At 36.9% G+C, this 15,119-nt stretch overlaps 3 protein-coding genes across 3 annotated transcripts; all 3 read right to left on the bottom strand.

Moving 5' to 3' along the window:
* Window positions 1–506: 506 nt before the first annotated feature.
* On the bottom strand, window positions 507–1,682 carry LOC148923669 (F-box/kelch-repeat protein At3g23880-like). The gene has a single exon (XM_089061571.1). It carries the CDS (start codon window positions 1,680–1,682, stop codon window positions 507–509), a length of 1,176 nt encoding a protein of 391 aa, XP_088917697.1.
* A 7,314-nt stretch (window positions 1,683–8,996) lies between these two features.
* Window positions 8,997–10,272, bottom strand: LOC148923670 (putative LRR receptor-like serine/threonine-protein kinase At3g47570). The gene is made up of 2 exons (XM_089060423.1): window positions 9,687–10,272; window positions 8,997–9,597 (listed from the first exon to the last, which is right to left on the bottom strand). The coding sequence occupies exons 1-2, from the start codon at window positions 9,964–9,966 to the stop codon at window positions 9,224–9,226; spliced, it is 654 nt and encodes a 217-aa protein (XP_088916549.1). The 5' UTR covers window positions 9,967–10,272; the 3' UTR covers window positions 8,997–9,223.
* A 307-nt stretch (window positions 10,273–10,579) lies between these two features.
* LOC148923671 (putative F-box protein At3g10240) lies at window positions 10,580–11,890 on the bottom strand. The gene has a single exon (XM_089061572.1). The coding sequence runs from the start codon at window positions 11,888–11,890 to the stop codon at window positions 10,580–10,582; it is 1,311 nt and encodes a 436-aa protein (XP_088917698.1).
* Window positions 11,891–15,119: the final 3,229 nt, after the last annotated feature.

A 15,119-nucleotide genomic window follows, 5' to 3' on the forward strand; every position in this document is an offset into this window, starting at 1 on the left:
GACGTAGACCAACATTATTAACTAGAAAGAGAATATAGACAACATCGCAAAATATATGTACAGGCTTGCAAACAGTGTGTGTCAGGTCAAACAGTAAGACCAAATCAAACAGCAACCAATAAACAAAATCTCAACATACTTTCTGGTTGCCTGATGCTGAAACTGCAGAATCTGGACCAAGGACGTCGAAATCTGATTGAACCTCTGACAAAAGCCCATGAAAGGCTCTCCATAACAGAGGTAATTAACAAAATTCCATTTAGGGTACAATTTGGGGTTAATTGATGCGCATTATTGCAAAATCGCAAGAGATAGTATAGGTGCAGTAGCGACAACAATATTACATACAACATCCAAAAATATATATAGTACCCAGGCCCCACATATAGTGTGTGTCGGGTCAACAAGATAAGGCCAAAACTGAACAGGAAACAACAAAGAAGACTTATAATCCAAAAACTACACCACAAACAAAACTTCCATACAAACACACAAATCTAGACTAACTAAAACGAGATCACATTCTCGAATACGAAATTCTTGAAGGAGAAAAGGCTTGGAGTGAAAATCATGGCACTAACGTAATTCTGCGCAGTTGCATCATTTAACATACCTACTTGTTGAATAGTTTTTGTCTTGTTGGAGTAGTAGATGAGTTTCTTTTGGTCCAGCAGCATCAAAACGTCACCATCTTTAAAAAGTCTAATTGGTTTAACACCCATATATTTCCAATCAGATGCAAAATCCCAATCCAAATCAAAACCATTTCTACTTATCTTGTACAGATTGGTCCAAGATTCCTCGACCTGGTACTCCTTCATCAACCAGATGACAATATCATCTTCCCATGTGTACGAATAACAAAGGCAGTCCATCAAAGTAGACAACTCCCTGGTTTGACTGCCACGTCCATCTACAGACGGAGGAGGAGGAGGAGAGAAGATGTCAAAACATTCGTTTTCAAGATCAAAACCACAAACCCATAAGGTATGAGCCAAATCATCTTCTCCTCCTACCCAATGGAGGATGCCGTTAAAAACAAAGTATCCAGGTGAACAGGTTCCGAGACCAGAAACAGCGCCAGCCTCAACAAGCCTCCATGTTCCTGTTCCAAGGGTGTATACATGACGATAAGAGTCGGAACTCGCGTCTATATAATTACAGAGCACCTTATATTGCCCGCTAATTTTGCTCATTCCAAATCCATAACTAAGCATAATATGTACATCATCATCATCATCATCGTCATCATCTACAATGTATTCCTCAGGGCACCAGAGCTCGATATATTGACGAGTGATCGGATTGCATATAAAAAGAGGAATTTGAGGAAACCCTCCCTGTGAGTGTATAAAAAGCAATCCATTTGCAGCCATACCTACCAGTATTTCTGAATTTTCGTCTCTAATTTCGAAATGTGTGAGCGGAATGTAGTGAAGATCATGGATCTCTAGATCGGCTCCGTCTTCGTCTTCAAATTCGAAAATCGAGCACCGAGTTGAGTTTGTCTGCTGCAAGAGAGCTAGGGCGGGTGGGGTTTTGAATTTGAAATCGTCGAAATCGAGCAGATTGAGCCATGATTTGCAAACACACTTGCTCAATGCAATGCTTCGGAGAGGGAGGCGTGAGAGGATGTCGGTGGTGATTTCAGATGGCAGATTTGTGAAGAAATTGCGCTCCATTGATGGTAGAAATGGAATGCTTACAGTGAAGAAGAAAGAGTAGCAGCGGCAAAAATATTAGAATTTAGGGCTTCTTCACATTAAATACTACAGAGTATTGTTTTCTTTATTTTCGAAATTAATTGCACTCTTAATTCTAATGGAGACATCGTTATTCTAAAATTCAAAAAATTGGAGAAAATTTTCTTTTATCCTCAAATTTTAAACTCCGGCTTCGCTGCCTCCGTTGGAACGAGGGTGCCTAAAGGGTAAAGGCAAGCGATGAGACAACGGGTTAAGCAGGCGGCCCTAAGGGCATCAACAACGGTGGCCCTTAACCAGGTAACACGTAACTAAGAAATTGAGCTCCTTATGTCTTGTTTGGGCTTAAACCCGAACATGTCTACGCTGCAGCGGGCTATAGTAATTGAACCGGGCAATGCCACGATGCTCAACCTCAAATTGTTAAGCAAGCACACAATCAAGCATATTGCATAAAAAACGCACAAAGTTAATTCGAGGATTAAATGCTTGATCGAGCATACTCGACCTCTCAATGGTAGGTAAGCATGATCGAGCATCTTGCATCAAGTTTGTTCAATGCTCAATACTTAGTTGTAAATTTGGAATTATTTATTCTTGTCGTTTGTATCCAAATAAAGAAAACGCAAACATTAAAGCTTAAAGCTAATGATGTTTTGTGATTAAAATTGCTATTGCACATCATATTATTGGAAAATCATTTAAAGGCCCGACATTCTACGAATGAGCTTTGCGGATCGCGTTGCATTTACATACTCAATTATGACAATGATACCATATGTCATGAAAAATTACATATAGTTAACATGCTTGAAACAATTGGATGACCAAGATCTGTAAGTAAACTAACAATTGATGAGTAAGTTGCAATTTTTTGTACATTCGAGCACATTATCAAAAGAATCATACAATGAAAACTAATTTCACGCGGTCAAGACAATCGATTAGCAGGCACTTCAATAGTATACTGCAAATGCATAAAATTGCAATTCACAGCATGCAGACTACGGCCGGTGGGGTTTCGAATGCCACCTCCCCTCGATGCTTGACCGATACGTTCTAAGTCCTACCTAGAATGCTCGTTGGTTGTTCGCACGATAATGCATTAAACTCACCACCGCCACAAACCACCTTCTAAAATTGGCAACACAAACAAGTAACAACATGGCTAAGACCACCATCACAACAATAATTCATTTTAATGCGGTTGGTGTCAAATGGGAAAAAACTGAGATACATTTCGAATTAATTCATGCTAAAGTTATAATTATGTTTCTGTAATTTACTTAAGATAAAAGACTTATATTACCTTTAATTCATTAGATGGCACAAACAAGCTCCGGATGAATAACAATCAATCCATAAATAGTTTCAGAGGAGCCTACAAAGACAATCAAACATTCGACACGAACACATATGTAGACTATAATTATGGATTAAAACGAGATCACATTCTTGAATCCCAAACTCTTGAGTGGGAGAAGGCTAAGATTGAAAATCAAGGCAAAACCCTTCTTTGCATCTGCATCCTTCAACACATTAACTTCTAGAAGAGTTCTAGTCTTGTTGGAGTAGTAGACTAGAAAAGAACTGTCCAGCAACATCAAAACATCACCATCTTTAAAAAGTTTAAATGCTTCAACAGATATATGTTCCTTAAGAAGAGATAAACCTAAACCAATAGTACTCATCTTGTACTCTGTGATCCAAGATTCATTGACTTGGTATTCCTTCATCGTCCAGATTACAATTTCATCGTTGTTGTGTATGTAGTAAGAATAGCACAGGCAGTCCCTCAAAACAGACAATTGCCCATGTCTAATATCCATAGGAGGAAGAGAGAAGATGCTAAAACATGTTTCAACGTCAAAAGCACAAACTACCCATTTGCCTTTCCTCCAATCATATACCAACCAATGGAGGTTGTCATTACATAATAAAACGGGTCCACCCTAGATACTTAAACCAGAAGCAGCCCCCGCATCAATGCTCCTCCATGTTTTCGTTCCGAGGGTGTTTACAAAATGAGAGCCGGAACCGGTGTCCGCGTTGATTGAGAGCACCTTATATTTCCCACTTATTTTGCTCACACCTAATCCCAATTGCAACAACATATACGGAGTGGAGTCGTCAGGGTAACTGAGCTCGGTATATTCACGACTGATCAAATTGCATATGTAAATAGGATTACCTTTTCTTGATAGTGAGTAGAGAAGAAGCAATGCATTAGCAGTGATGCCTAACATTTGTCTTGTGTATCCGTGAGGGATCACCAAATCTGTGAGCGGATGGTAGTGAAGATCGTGGCTCTCCAGATCAGCTTCGTCTTCGTCTTCAATTTCGATAATCTTGCACCGAGTAGAGTTATTCCCCCCATAAAATTGAACTAGGGCGGGTGGTGTTTGATTTTGGATTTGACGAATGCTTTGCAAACAGATTTGCTTATTGCAAGGCTTTTCTTAGAGAGACGTGACAGGATTTCGGTGGTGATTTCTGTTGGTAGATTTGTGAAGTTATCAACCTCCATTATTGAAAAGTAGCTGTGTATATTTTGTGATATAGAGAGACTTGGTTTTTTAATTAGAATATGAGTATTAGTTTGTAGAATATATTGAAATATATAAAAATATTTAAGAGAAATATTTAATTAAACAAAAAATAATAGGGAATGAAAAAGATTTAGAAGTTTTATCTATAAAACTAGTATAACCGTGATTTTATTAAAATTTTAGGGTGAACTTTGGATTAAAAAATTTTACATGATTTTATTTAAGATTTAGAAAATAAATATTACTCCTAAATCACATCTGATATTATATGGAAAAGACTTAGGATATTTTCATTACGCCTAATTCACGTCTAATATTATATGGAAAATATTTTGGAGATTTTAATTAAGATTTAGAAAATAAATATGATAAAATCATGCCTAATATCACCAAATCAGACTAAATATGTACTCATTTTGTTCCTAAATAATAGAAAACATTTGAATCTATAATGGTTTTAATATAAAATTGGTAAAGTAAAAGAGACAGAAAGAAAAAGTAATTGGAGTATAGTTAGTGTAGAATGAGACTCACCTTATTAGAAAAAAAATATTTTCTTAAATAGAATTGATCTATTTTTAAGAGACATTCCAAAATAATAAATGTAATCTATCTTTAAAAGACATAGGCCCTTTGTTTCTTAAAATTGAAAATTTCTTAAACGGCATGATTTTTAATTCAAAATTAATAAAATAAGAAAGACATAGAAAAAAAAATATTCTCCCTTCCACGACAAAATAGGACACATTATGAACAACACGAGTTTTAATGTTTAATTGGTAAAGTAAGAGAGAAAAGAAAAAAAGTAAGAGAGAAGTAGTGTTAGTGGAATGTGGGGTCTCTATTATTAGTAAGAGAGAATGAAAAAAAGTAAGGAGATAAGTTGTTGAAAACTTTTCTTTTTAAAATGTGCTCTATTTTTCGTGGATAACCAAAAATAGCAAATGTGCTCTATTTTTCGCGAACAACCAAAAATAGCAAATATGCTCTATTTTTCGTGGACGGAGGAAGTATATTAATAAAAATGATTCTCACATGAACATTTACCACTAAATAAATAACTTCTTCCTTTTACCAAAAAAATAATAACTACTTCAACTAATAAAGTGATAACTAATTACATTAAATTTTAAATTTCAAAAAAGTATTCTTATAATATAATAAGTAGTTGAAATGTCTTCACTCGCCAACAACCAACCAGACTTCAAATTGATGACAAGTCTGAAGTTAATGAGTCAAATTGGTGCTTCCTAATTTCTTGGTCGCCACTAGATCTGAGGAGGTATTAGTTAATGTGTTTAATTAAAGAGAGAAAAAGTGGATGTAAATATTAAAATAGAAAGAGAAAGAAAGATGAATATTTTAATAGGAGTGAAAAAAAAGTGATTGGATTTGTTAATTAGAAAGAAAGAGTTTCCTAAAAAAAAGAAACGTGTCATCTTAGTTGGGACAAATTAAAAAGAAAAATATGTCATCTTAAGTGGTACGGAGGGAGTATAACATAACACAATATTTTCAAATAGACTTGTAAAACAATAAAAAAAAATTAAGGTAAGATCATAATTTGCTATTATAAAATTTAATTAGCGGGGCAGCTTGAAAAGTTTACAGGATCAACCAGATTTTTAAAGTGATCAGTAATGGTTCCTCGTTTACTCTATACTCTACTTCCAAAATCCAACTTATTTGTTGGAGGTGAATGTCTTACAAACTAAATTTCTTTTCATCATCTTTTGAACTAGCTAAATTGTATTCCAAACTTATTACATCTTGTAACATGCACGTTCCTTGTCCATCCCCGGAACAACGCATCTCGCAAACATCCTATCGTCCTTTCACAATCACAAGATCGATTTTCCTATTCAAGAAGACTTAAATATTCGGTCTGATGATTCTTAAATGGTGGCTATAAATAAAATACCAAAACTTGAAATCACTCTAGCAAAAGTGATTCTAGTATATACGGTGCTCCACAATATGTATATGCTACCTCCCTCCTTAAAAATCAAAACTATTTCCATTTTAGTATGTCCCTTAAAAATATAAACTTTTTAGTTTAAGTGGGAAACATAATCCACTAACACTACTTCCAATGCTTTTTTCTTCCTATCTCTTACTTTACTCATTTTTCGCTCAGTCTTACCAATTGTGTATTAAAACCGGTGTCATTTTAAAAGTTTCTACTCCCTCCATCCGACAATAGGAGTCACACATTGCATTTTGGTCCGTCTCACAACAAGAGTCGCACTTCATTATTACCATAAATGATAAGTAGGTCCCACAATCCACTAACTCACTTCACTCACGTTTTAAACTAATAAAAAAAAGTGGTTCCACTAACTTATTTTAACCACTATTCTTTATATTTCTTAAAATTTGTGCCCACAATATGAGTGATTCCTATAGTGGGACGGGGTGAGTATTTTTTAATGACGATGATAGTACTACATTAGCCAGATAAGATAACAACACAGCATCAAAAGGTAATATCCAAACACCACACGATAATAAAACATTCAATACAAACGCATCTTAATGACATAATGTAAATAAGGCCATATAACGACCAAAACATTTTGTACATGTGCAAACACCATAGCAAAGAATAGTTTATACTAATACAGAAATGTTAAGCAAAACATAGCAACGCATAGATAATACAAAAACAAGACAGAGATTTTGATTTTTTATGAGAGTATATATGTAGTAACTAGTAAGTGGGAGAGAGAATTAATGGAGGAAGTGAGATGTGAAAATAAGTGGATCATAATGACATAATGTAAATAAGGCCATATAACGACCAAAACAAAAATGTAGACTAAAATTATGATTTGGAACGAGATCACATTCTCTAATCCGAAACTCTCTAGTTTGAAAAGGCTAGGAGTGAAAATGGTTGCAACATTAACGTAATACCCCTCATTTGCATCATTAAACATACCTATATGTTGAGTACTTCTTGTCTTGTTGGAGTAGTAGATAAGGTCTTCTCCATCAAGTATCATCAAAACGTCGCCATCTTTGAACATTTTGATACGACAAGCAAAATTGTTAACCCAACCACCATCGATATCAAAACCAATAGTACTCAACTTGTACTCTATGGACCAAGATTCCTCAACTCTGTATTCTTTCATTAGCCAGATGATAATTTCATAATCCACTGTGTAACAAAAACACAAGAAGTCGCTAACAACATTAAACACCAAATGTAAATCATCAACTCTATCATCAAGAAGAGTTAGAGGTGCAGGAGGAGAGAAGATGCTAAAATATTCTGTTTCAACATCAAAACCACAGATCCGAAAGCAAGGTCTATCCAAAACATCCACCGTCCGATGGAGGTTCCCATTACATGCAGCATGTTGAACAAGATAACAGAATGTGAAACCAGAAGCAACGCCGGTTTCAACGCGCATCCATATTCCCGTTCCGAGGATGTATACTTGAAAATACTCAGATCCACCAACCTCAGTGATACAGACCACCTTATATTGCCCACTTATCTTAGGATGGCAGAGCACAATATATTGACGAGTGAGAGGATTGCATATGTTAAACCAGATTTTCAACATCTCTTCTAATTGTGTATAGAAGAAGCAATCCATTAGCAGCGGTACATCCCATTGGTTCGCATCCGTGAGGTGTATGGAAATCCGTTAACGGAACATAATGAAGATCGTGACTCTCCAAATCGGCTTCGTCTTCAAGTTCGAAAATCGTTCAACGAGAAGCGTTCTCCTTCAAGCAAACTAAGGCGGGAGGGGTTTTTATTTTGAAGTAGTCGGAATCGAGCAGATTGAGCCATGATTTGCAAACGCATTTGCTGATTGCAATGGTTCGGAATAGGGACGCGTGAGAGGATGTTGGTCGTTAATTCTGATGGCAGAATTTGGAAGAAATCACGCCCCATTAATGGAGAACTCAAACATACGTAGAAGAAGCGGGAGAAAACTTGAACGAGGGATTTTATTGCTTGATATCTTTCCTTTATTTTAGATATTTCGGGATCTTCCTTCCGAATGGCCAGCCGAAGTTCACGTTTCGATTCCGGTGATATCTTGCCATCTATGGTGGTGGTGGTGTGAACGAGTTTGCAGTGTGTGTATCGTGAGTGCAATAGGATATCCATATCCAACTATTATTGTAATTTCAAGTCCGATGATGGATTATATCTCTTTATCTCTTCTCTTGCCTACCCACGTGATAGAAGTCCGATGTGTCATTCTGGCCCACACATGAGGGGACGTGTTAAAACTCTCTATATCTTGTCCCACATCGACTTGGTGACGATCCTAGCTCACCTATATAAGTGTGGATAACCCTCCCCTTATGAGGCCTTTTAAGGAGTGAGTGGCCATTTCTAATAAGTTGATTGATTTAGTTGGATGTGTTGTGATTGAAAATGTGACATAAAAGTTTAACTTTAGTTGTGGTAATAATAATTCCAGTTGAGCAATAATAGCAATATTAGGAATTTAGGATATAAGATGTATTCCCAATTCCCATATATTTCCCCGTCCTAGCTTCACTTTTCCCATTTAAGTATGTTTCGTATTAAGAGTCTACTTTTACTTCTTCTTTTTTTCTTTTTTTTTTTATCATAGTAGATCACACATTTTACTAACTTATTTAGCTCAAATTTTATTATAAGACTAATATATATATTATATTAAGTTTTTCAACCAATTTTCATTTACAATTTTTGAAATTCGTACCAAAAAGAAAATTGGCGTTCGGGACAGATCTGTGCCAACATACTAGACACTATACAACCCTTCAAATCCATAAATACACACAAAATCACTACTACTCCCTCCACACTATACAACCATTTGCAATCTATAAATACTCACAAAATTCACAAACTACTCCCTCCACAATATACAAACATACTTGCCACACCAAATACCTCGACACACAAACATACACAACATTATTATTTAACTAAAGCAAGTATTTAACAATCTATCACCTGCGATGCTTCTTCTGCATATCTTCCACTGTAAACTTTGCTTTGATCTTCTGTAGAGCAGCTACTACTTGCTTCATGTTGATTCTTTCATGTGGTAAAAAGGCCAAACATTTCATCGCCAGTTCAAAAACAGATGTCACACATTCTAACTTTGCAGAGAATTGTCCATCTTCTATTGATACCAAAACAGAGGCCACAACTACGCTTATTGCATTTTCGTTTAATGCTTTACCCACCCACTCCTTTATGCTCATTTCTCCATTGAACATATCATCTGTCGGTTTCTTGCTTGTAAACGTCTCCAACAACAGTATCCCATAATAACAGTATACATCTCCCATTGTAGATACCGTTCCTTCTGATCCAAACTCTACAAATTGTAATTCACACGTTCAACACCAATCAACATAATAACATAATAAGAAAGTGAAATTCAAGATTTTATAAATTACGCATCACCTGGTGCTGCATAACCAATAGTTCCCCTGGCTATAGTGTGAACTACAGCCTCGTCGTGGTCAAAGAGCTTGGCGATACCAAAGTCCCCAACATGAGCAGTCATATCTGCATCAAGCAACACATTGCTTGGCTTTATATCACAGTGAATGACAGGGTATGTATGGTCATGATGAAGATATTCCAAAGCTAACGCCACATCTATTGCTACTTGTAGTCTTTGCACCAGATCAAGACAATTCTTGTCCGAATGCAGCCATTTCTCCAAGCTTCCATTCGGCATATATGCAAGAATCAAAGGTTTGAATTCAGGGTTACTGCAACAACCAAGTATCTTCACCAAGTTTCTATGTCGAATAGTGCTCAATATATGACTCTCACTTTCAAAGATCCTGATGGCTCCTTCTACTTATAAGTTGAACACTTTCACCGCAACTTCTGTCCCATCTGCTAGTGTTGCTTTGAGGACTTTACCGATGCTTCCTTTACCAAGGAGATTTGTCTCACTAAAAGAACTTGTTCCCTGCTCTAGCCAATATTTTTCTAGCAATATCAAAATGTCACCATCTTTGGAAAGTTTAAATGGATAAAAACACCATTCAAAAACAATCCCAATCAAAATCGAAATCAAAACTAGCAGTACTTGCAATGCTAGATCAATGCATCAAGTAATAGTTGAATACTTCTCAGTTAATCAACAAATTTTATTCATGATCGTATCAAACAACACCAATTCGCCATCTAACGGTGGCATATAGTGCGTGTTGGGTTGACATGGATAAGGCCAAACCCAAACACCACACTGCAAAGAAACCTTCAACACAAACAGGACCAACTAACGACAAAACAACATTATGAACTAGAATGAGAGATTACATTCTCAATTCCAAAACTCTTTAGTGAGAGAAGGACAGAGTGAAAATCATGGCATAGGTGAGGTGATTCCGTACATCCACATCCTCGATCAAACGTAGATCTTCCTTGACCACACCGGGTAACCCCATCACACCGAGCTGTACATCAATCAACCCGAGCTGTTCAATGGTACCTGTCTTGTTGGAGTAGTGGATGAGCCACCTCATTCTGGAGTAGAAGTTAAAGTCTTCCGGCACCATCAACATCAAAACGTCACCATCATTGAAAACTTTGATAGGATAAACAGACCCTATCCCATAGTCAAAATTAACACCATAAGTGCTCAACCTGTACTCCATGGTCCAAGATTCCTCGTCTCGGTATTCCTTCATTGACCAGATGACAATTTCATTCTCCGGTGCATAAGAAACACACAGACAGTCGCTCAAAACACTCAACTCCACAGTTAGGCGCTCATCCACAGCGGCAGTAGGAGCAGAGAAGATGCTAAAACATTCTGTTTCAACGTCAAAACCACATATCAACAAGGGGCGAGTGGAGTCATACACGGTCCAATGGAGGTTTCCGTTACACACGACCCGTCCATCTAAATTGAATGCAAAACCAGAAGCAGCGCCCGCTTCAAGGCACCTCCATGTTCCCGTTCCGAGGGTGTATGCGTGATGAGCAGATCCATCGCGATTGATGCAGACGACCTTATATTCCCCACTAATTCGACTCACACCGAATCCAAAACTCAACTTAAATATATAGGAAATGGATTGTTTGGGGCTGAAGAGATTGATGCATTGACGAGTGAGAGGATTCCATATAAAAAGAGGGATGCTAGGATGCCCTAACTGTGAGTATACAAGCAACAATCCATTAGCTGCGATACCTACCATTGAATATGGGTTTGATTCTCCGGCTTCTCCGAGCTGAGTATAGAAATTTGTGAGCCGCTTGTAGTGAAGTTCAAGGAAAATTGGATTTGGAAATCGGCAATCGACTTCATCTTCTTCTTCATCTTCGTCTTCGGTTTGGAATTCGTGGAGATTTTGATTATGGTCTTCGCGTTCTTCATCATCGATTAGGACTTCCTCTTCGAGTTCGAAAAGTGTGCAGCGAGTTGAGCCAGACTCGTTGTAGAATATCGACGGCGTCAAGCAAGCAAGGTCGGGAGGGGTTTCGAAATCGGAAAGAAGGGATTTGGCGAAATCGAGAGAGCAGAGGAGATTGCGCCATGGTTTGCAGACGCATTTGCTGATTGCAAGGGTTCGGAGAGGGAGGCGTGAGAGGATGTTGGTGGTGAGCACTGATGGTAGATTTATGAAGAAATCACGCCTCCCCATTGATGGATTTGAATCAATGCTTGAAGAAGAAGAAATGAAAATTGCGGCAGAGTTGCGTTTGCTTTGTGAATTGGTAATTAGGGTTTCTTCTCAGTAGGAGTCTTATTTATTCTTTTTTTGCTTTTTTAAATCCAATTAATTTTGTATTTTTTAAATTTGGTAGAAAAAGGAATCAAACACAGTACCTCCGCAGATGCAAGAGGAAGTAAGGGTTGTGTTGGCTCTGTGTTGTTGGTGTGTGATTAATGTGTGGTGCACGAACCTCGAACACTAGCATCGAACGTGTTTATGATACTGAACTTGGCGTTAGTTCCAACGCGGCCTTCTCCAATCCTTTCCACGCGCAATGGCATGTCAAACTGAGCATGCTTCTAAAGAGCGAGTAGGTACCATCACTCATTGTAACTGTTGATATGGAGTAAAGATAATTCGATAAAAAAAAATAACGAAAATAGAGAAAAGCCAAACTCAATAGAAGAACAATACTCCGAAGAAACCCTATACTATCCTTTGAAGAGGCCTAATATTCCCCTCACTGAAGGCTACTATTTATACGATAATATACACTTTATTTTTCGAGATATCTAGCTAAGAGTGTAAAGAGAAGCTATTTATAGGACTTCTAATAAGTCTATTCAAGGAAAGTAAAGCAACATATAAATAAATAAATAAGGAAACAATTCCTCAAATTTAAAGTAATCTTCGACCAAACTATTATAATCTCAAGATATAATGAAGATCACTAGCTTCATCTGTCAAATCAGTGGCGGATCCAGGCGGGGGCAGGTGGGGGCGGTCGCCCCCACCTTGCGACTAATTTTCCTTTATCCTGGATGTATATTTTCCATATCTGCCCCCTCCGTTGCCTCCGACGTCGCCCCGTTGACCGAAAAAATAACCATTACCCCATGCTCAATTGAAATAACATCCACAGACTTGCTAAGTTGTATGGCATGCCTCGATCCAAAAAATGATTTCGCTGCTTTTAAAATTGATAAGCTTGTTCATCTTGCTACTCTTTACCCAAAAGACTTCACATCGACTCAACATACTGAATTGTTTAAACAACTTGAAACTTTTGTTGATATTGTGAGAAGAGATGCACGCTAGAATGCTATTGAAGATTTGGCTAGCCTATCTCAGAAGATTGTTGAAACTAAGAAAGATAGTTTTTTCGTTGGTTTATCGCCCGATTGAGTTGGTATTGATCTTACCCGTAGCGACTGCATCTGTTGAAAGAGTATTTCCAGCAATGAAATTTGTCAAGACTGACTAGTGGAATAGGATGGAAGATGAGTGGTTGAATGACAGTTTGGTAGTATATAATGAAAGATCCATCTTTGCTAGTGTTTCTAATGAAAGAATCTTGAAACGTTTTCAAGATAGGATTTTCAAGATATGGATACCTTAGAAATCAGTTGTCTCGGTTAACAGATGCTAGAGCTACTTGAATTGTAATAGACTTTCATTTTGCTAAAAAAACATATTGGAGTATTATATTTAATATTTTATTATTTTATTCCGCCCCCTCCATTTTTTAATCCTGAATCCGCCACTGTGTCAAATCCATTGAGTCATTCACGCAGCGGCGGAACTACACAGGGCCAAGGCCCCGCGCCAGCGGGGGCTTAGCCGGCACCAGACCCCGATTCCCTCTTATACGGCCTTCCTCCGACCGGCATCCGCCCCTGCACTCCAATCGTCCAGTTCCAGCGAGTTCCGCTCAGCGCCGCTCTCTGCGTCTCTGAAATTGAATTAGGGGAGAAGACAAAGACTTGGGCTTCTTAATTTTTGGACCAATTATTTTATTTTTGGGCCGCTTTTTATTTTTGGCCTTTAGTGTAGTACTAAATTAACTAATGATGCTTTGACATAATTAGCCCAAATTAATAATCACGAGTCACGCCCCTGCCAGAGATTTGCACGATTCTGGTAAGAATTTTGATGGATATTAGGGTATGTAAATGTTAATTATTTGATAAAATTACAAAATATAATAAAATCGAATATAATAATCTAATTTGGAGCAATAGTGTACGTAATTGTGCTTTTTATGTTTATAAATTTTTTATGCCTCAATACCTTACTTGGATTTGGACTTGGATACAACTTATTATTATAGATTTGAAAAGTAGAATGGGAGATAAATGGGAATGATATCTTAGCTATCTAAGATTGAGAAAGAATTTTAAAAAAAAAAAATTTAAAAATGAGATAATTCTTCAGCGATTTGAAGGTACGACTACTTGCTCAAAACAATTAGTCACTCTATCTACTATTAGGAGTCTCATTTTTTGAAGGCACAAGTTTTAAGAAATGTTGAAGAAAAGTGACTGAAAAAAAGTTAGTGGAATTGAATTCCACTTGTACATAATATTAGTTTAAAATGAAATGTGATTGGAATGAGTTAGTGAAATGTGAGATCTTATTACCATTTACAGTAAAAAGAAACCGAAACTCTTATTTGCGGACGGACTAAAATGAAAAACAAGACTCCTATTCGCGGACAAAGGGAGTATCATCTAGTATGTCGTAAAAATTGTATAGACATTATATGTAAAATTAAATATTTTCATACTATATTTAAAAAAAAAGTAAAAAATTAGCCTCGGCTTATTTAAATTTCTGGTTCCGCCACTGCATTCACGCACCAAATGATATGGAGAAAAGGCGGTTGTTATCGGAGAGGCCCAAGACAGTCCTCCGAAAAGACCTACTAATCCTCTCAATAAGGCATATCGTTTGCACCGATTACATATAATCTTCAACACCATTTTCATCATGAAAAAGTGTCCCATTTTTCAAAATGGGTTTTCCAGACCGGTCCAAACCTAGAATTTTGCTTCTTCTTAGAACTTTTTATACTCCTATTTTTTTATTTATCCGTAAAAAATATTGCCTACACTGTAATTTTAATTGTGAAAATGCAACCTTATTCTTAATAAAAGAATATAAATCAAAATTAAAACCTCAAACTACTTATATCAATTTGTATGTGTGTGTGGTTAATTGTTTGATGTGTTGTGTTAGATAATTCCACTTTTGTAAGTAACAACTATGTGTATGATTCGCATGGAATTCATTCGAATGAATAAATTAAACTACAATTTTTATTCGACACAACAAGGCCAAACCCGAACAATAAATGACAAAGAAGCCTTAGAACTGGAAAACTACACACACAAAAAATCTTCGACACAAACACACAAATGTAGACTACAATTATGGA

This window comes from Salvia hispanica, chromosome 6 (genome assembly GCF_029641045.1).
Source record: "Salvia hispanica isolate PSC_SH4W2 chromosome 6, Shi_PSC_v1, whole genome shotgun sequence".
NCBI classification, from domain to species: domain Eukaryota; kingdom Viridiplantae; phylum Streptophyta; class Magnoliopsida; order Lamiales; family Lamiaceae; genus Salvia; species Salvia hispanica.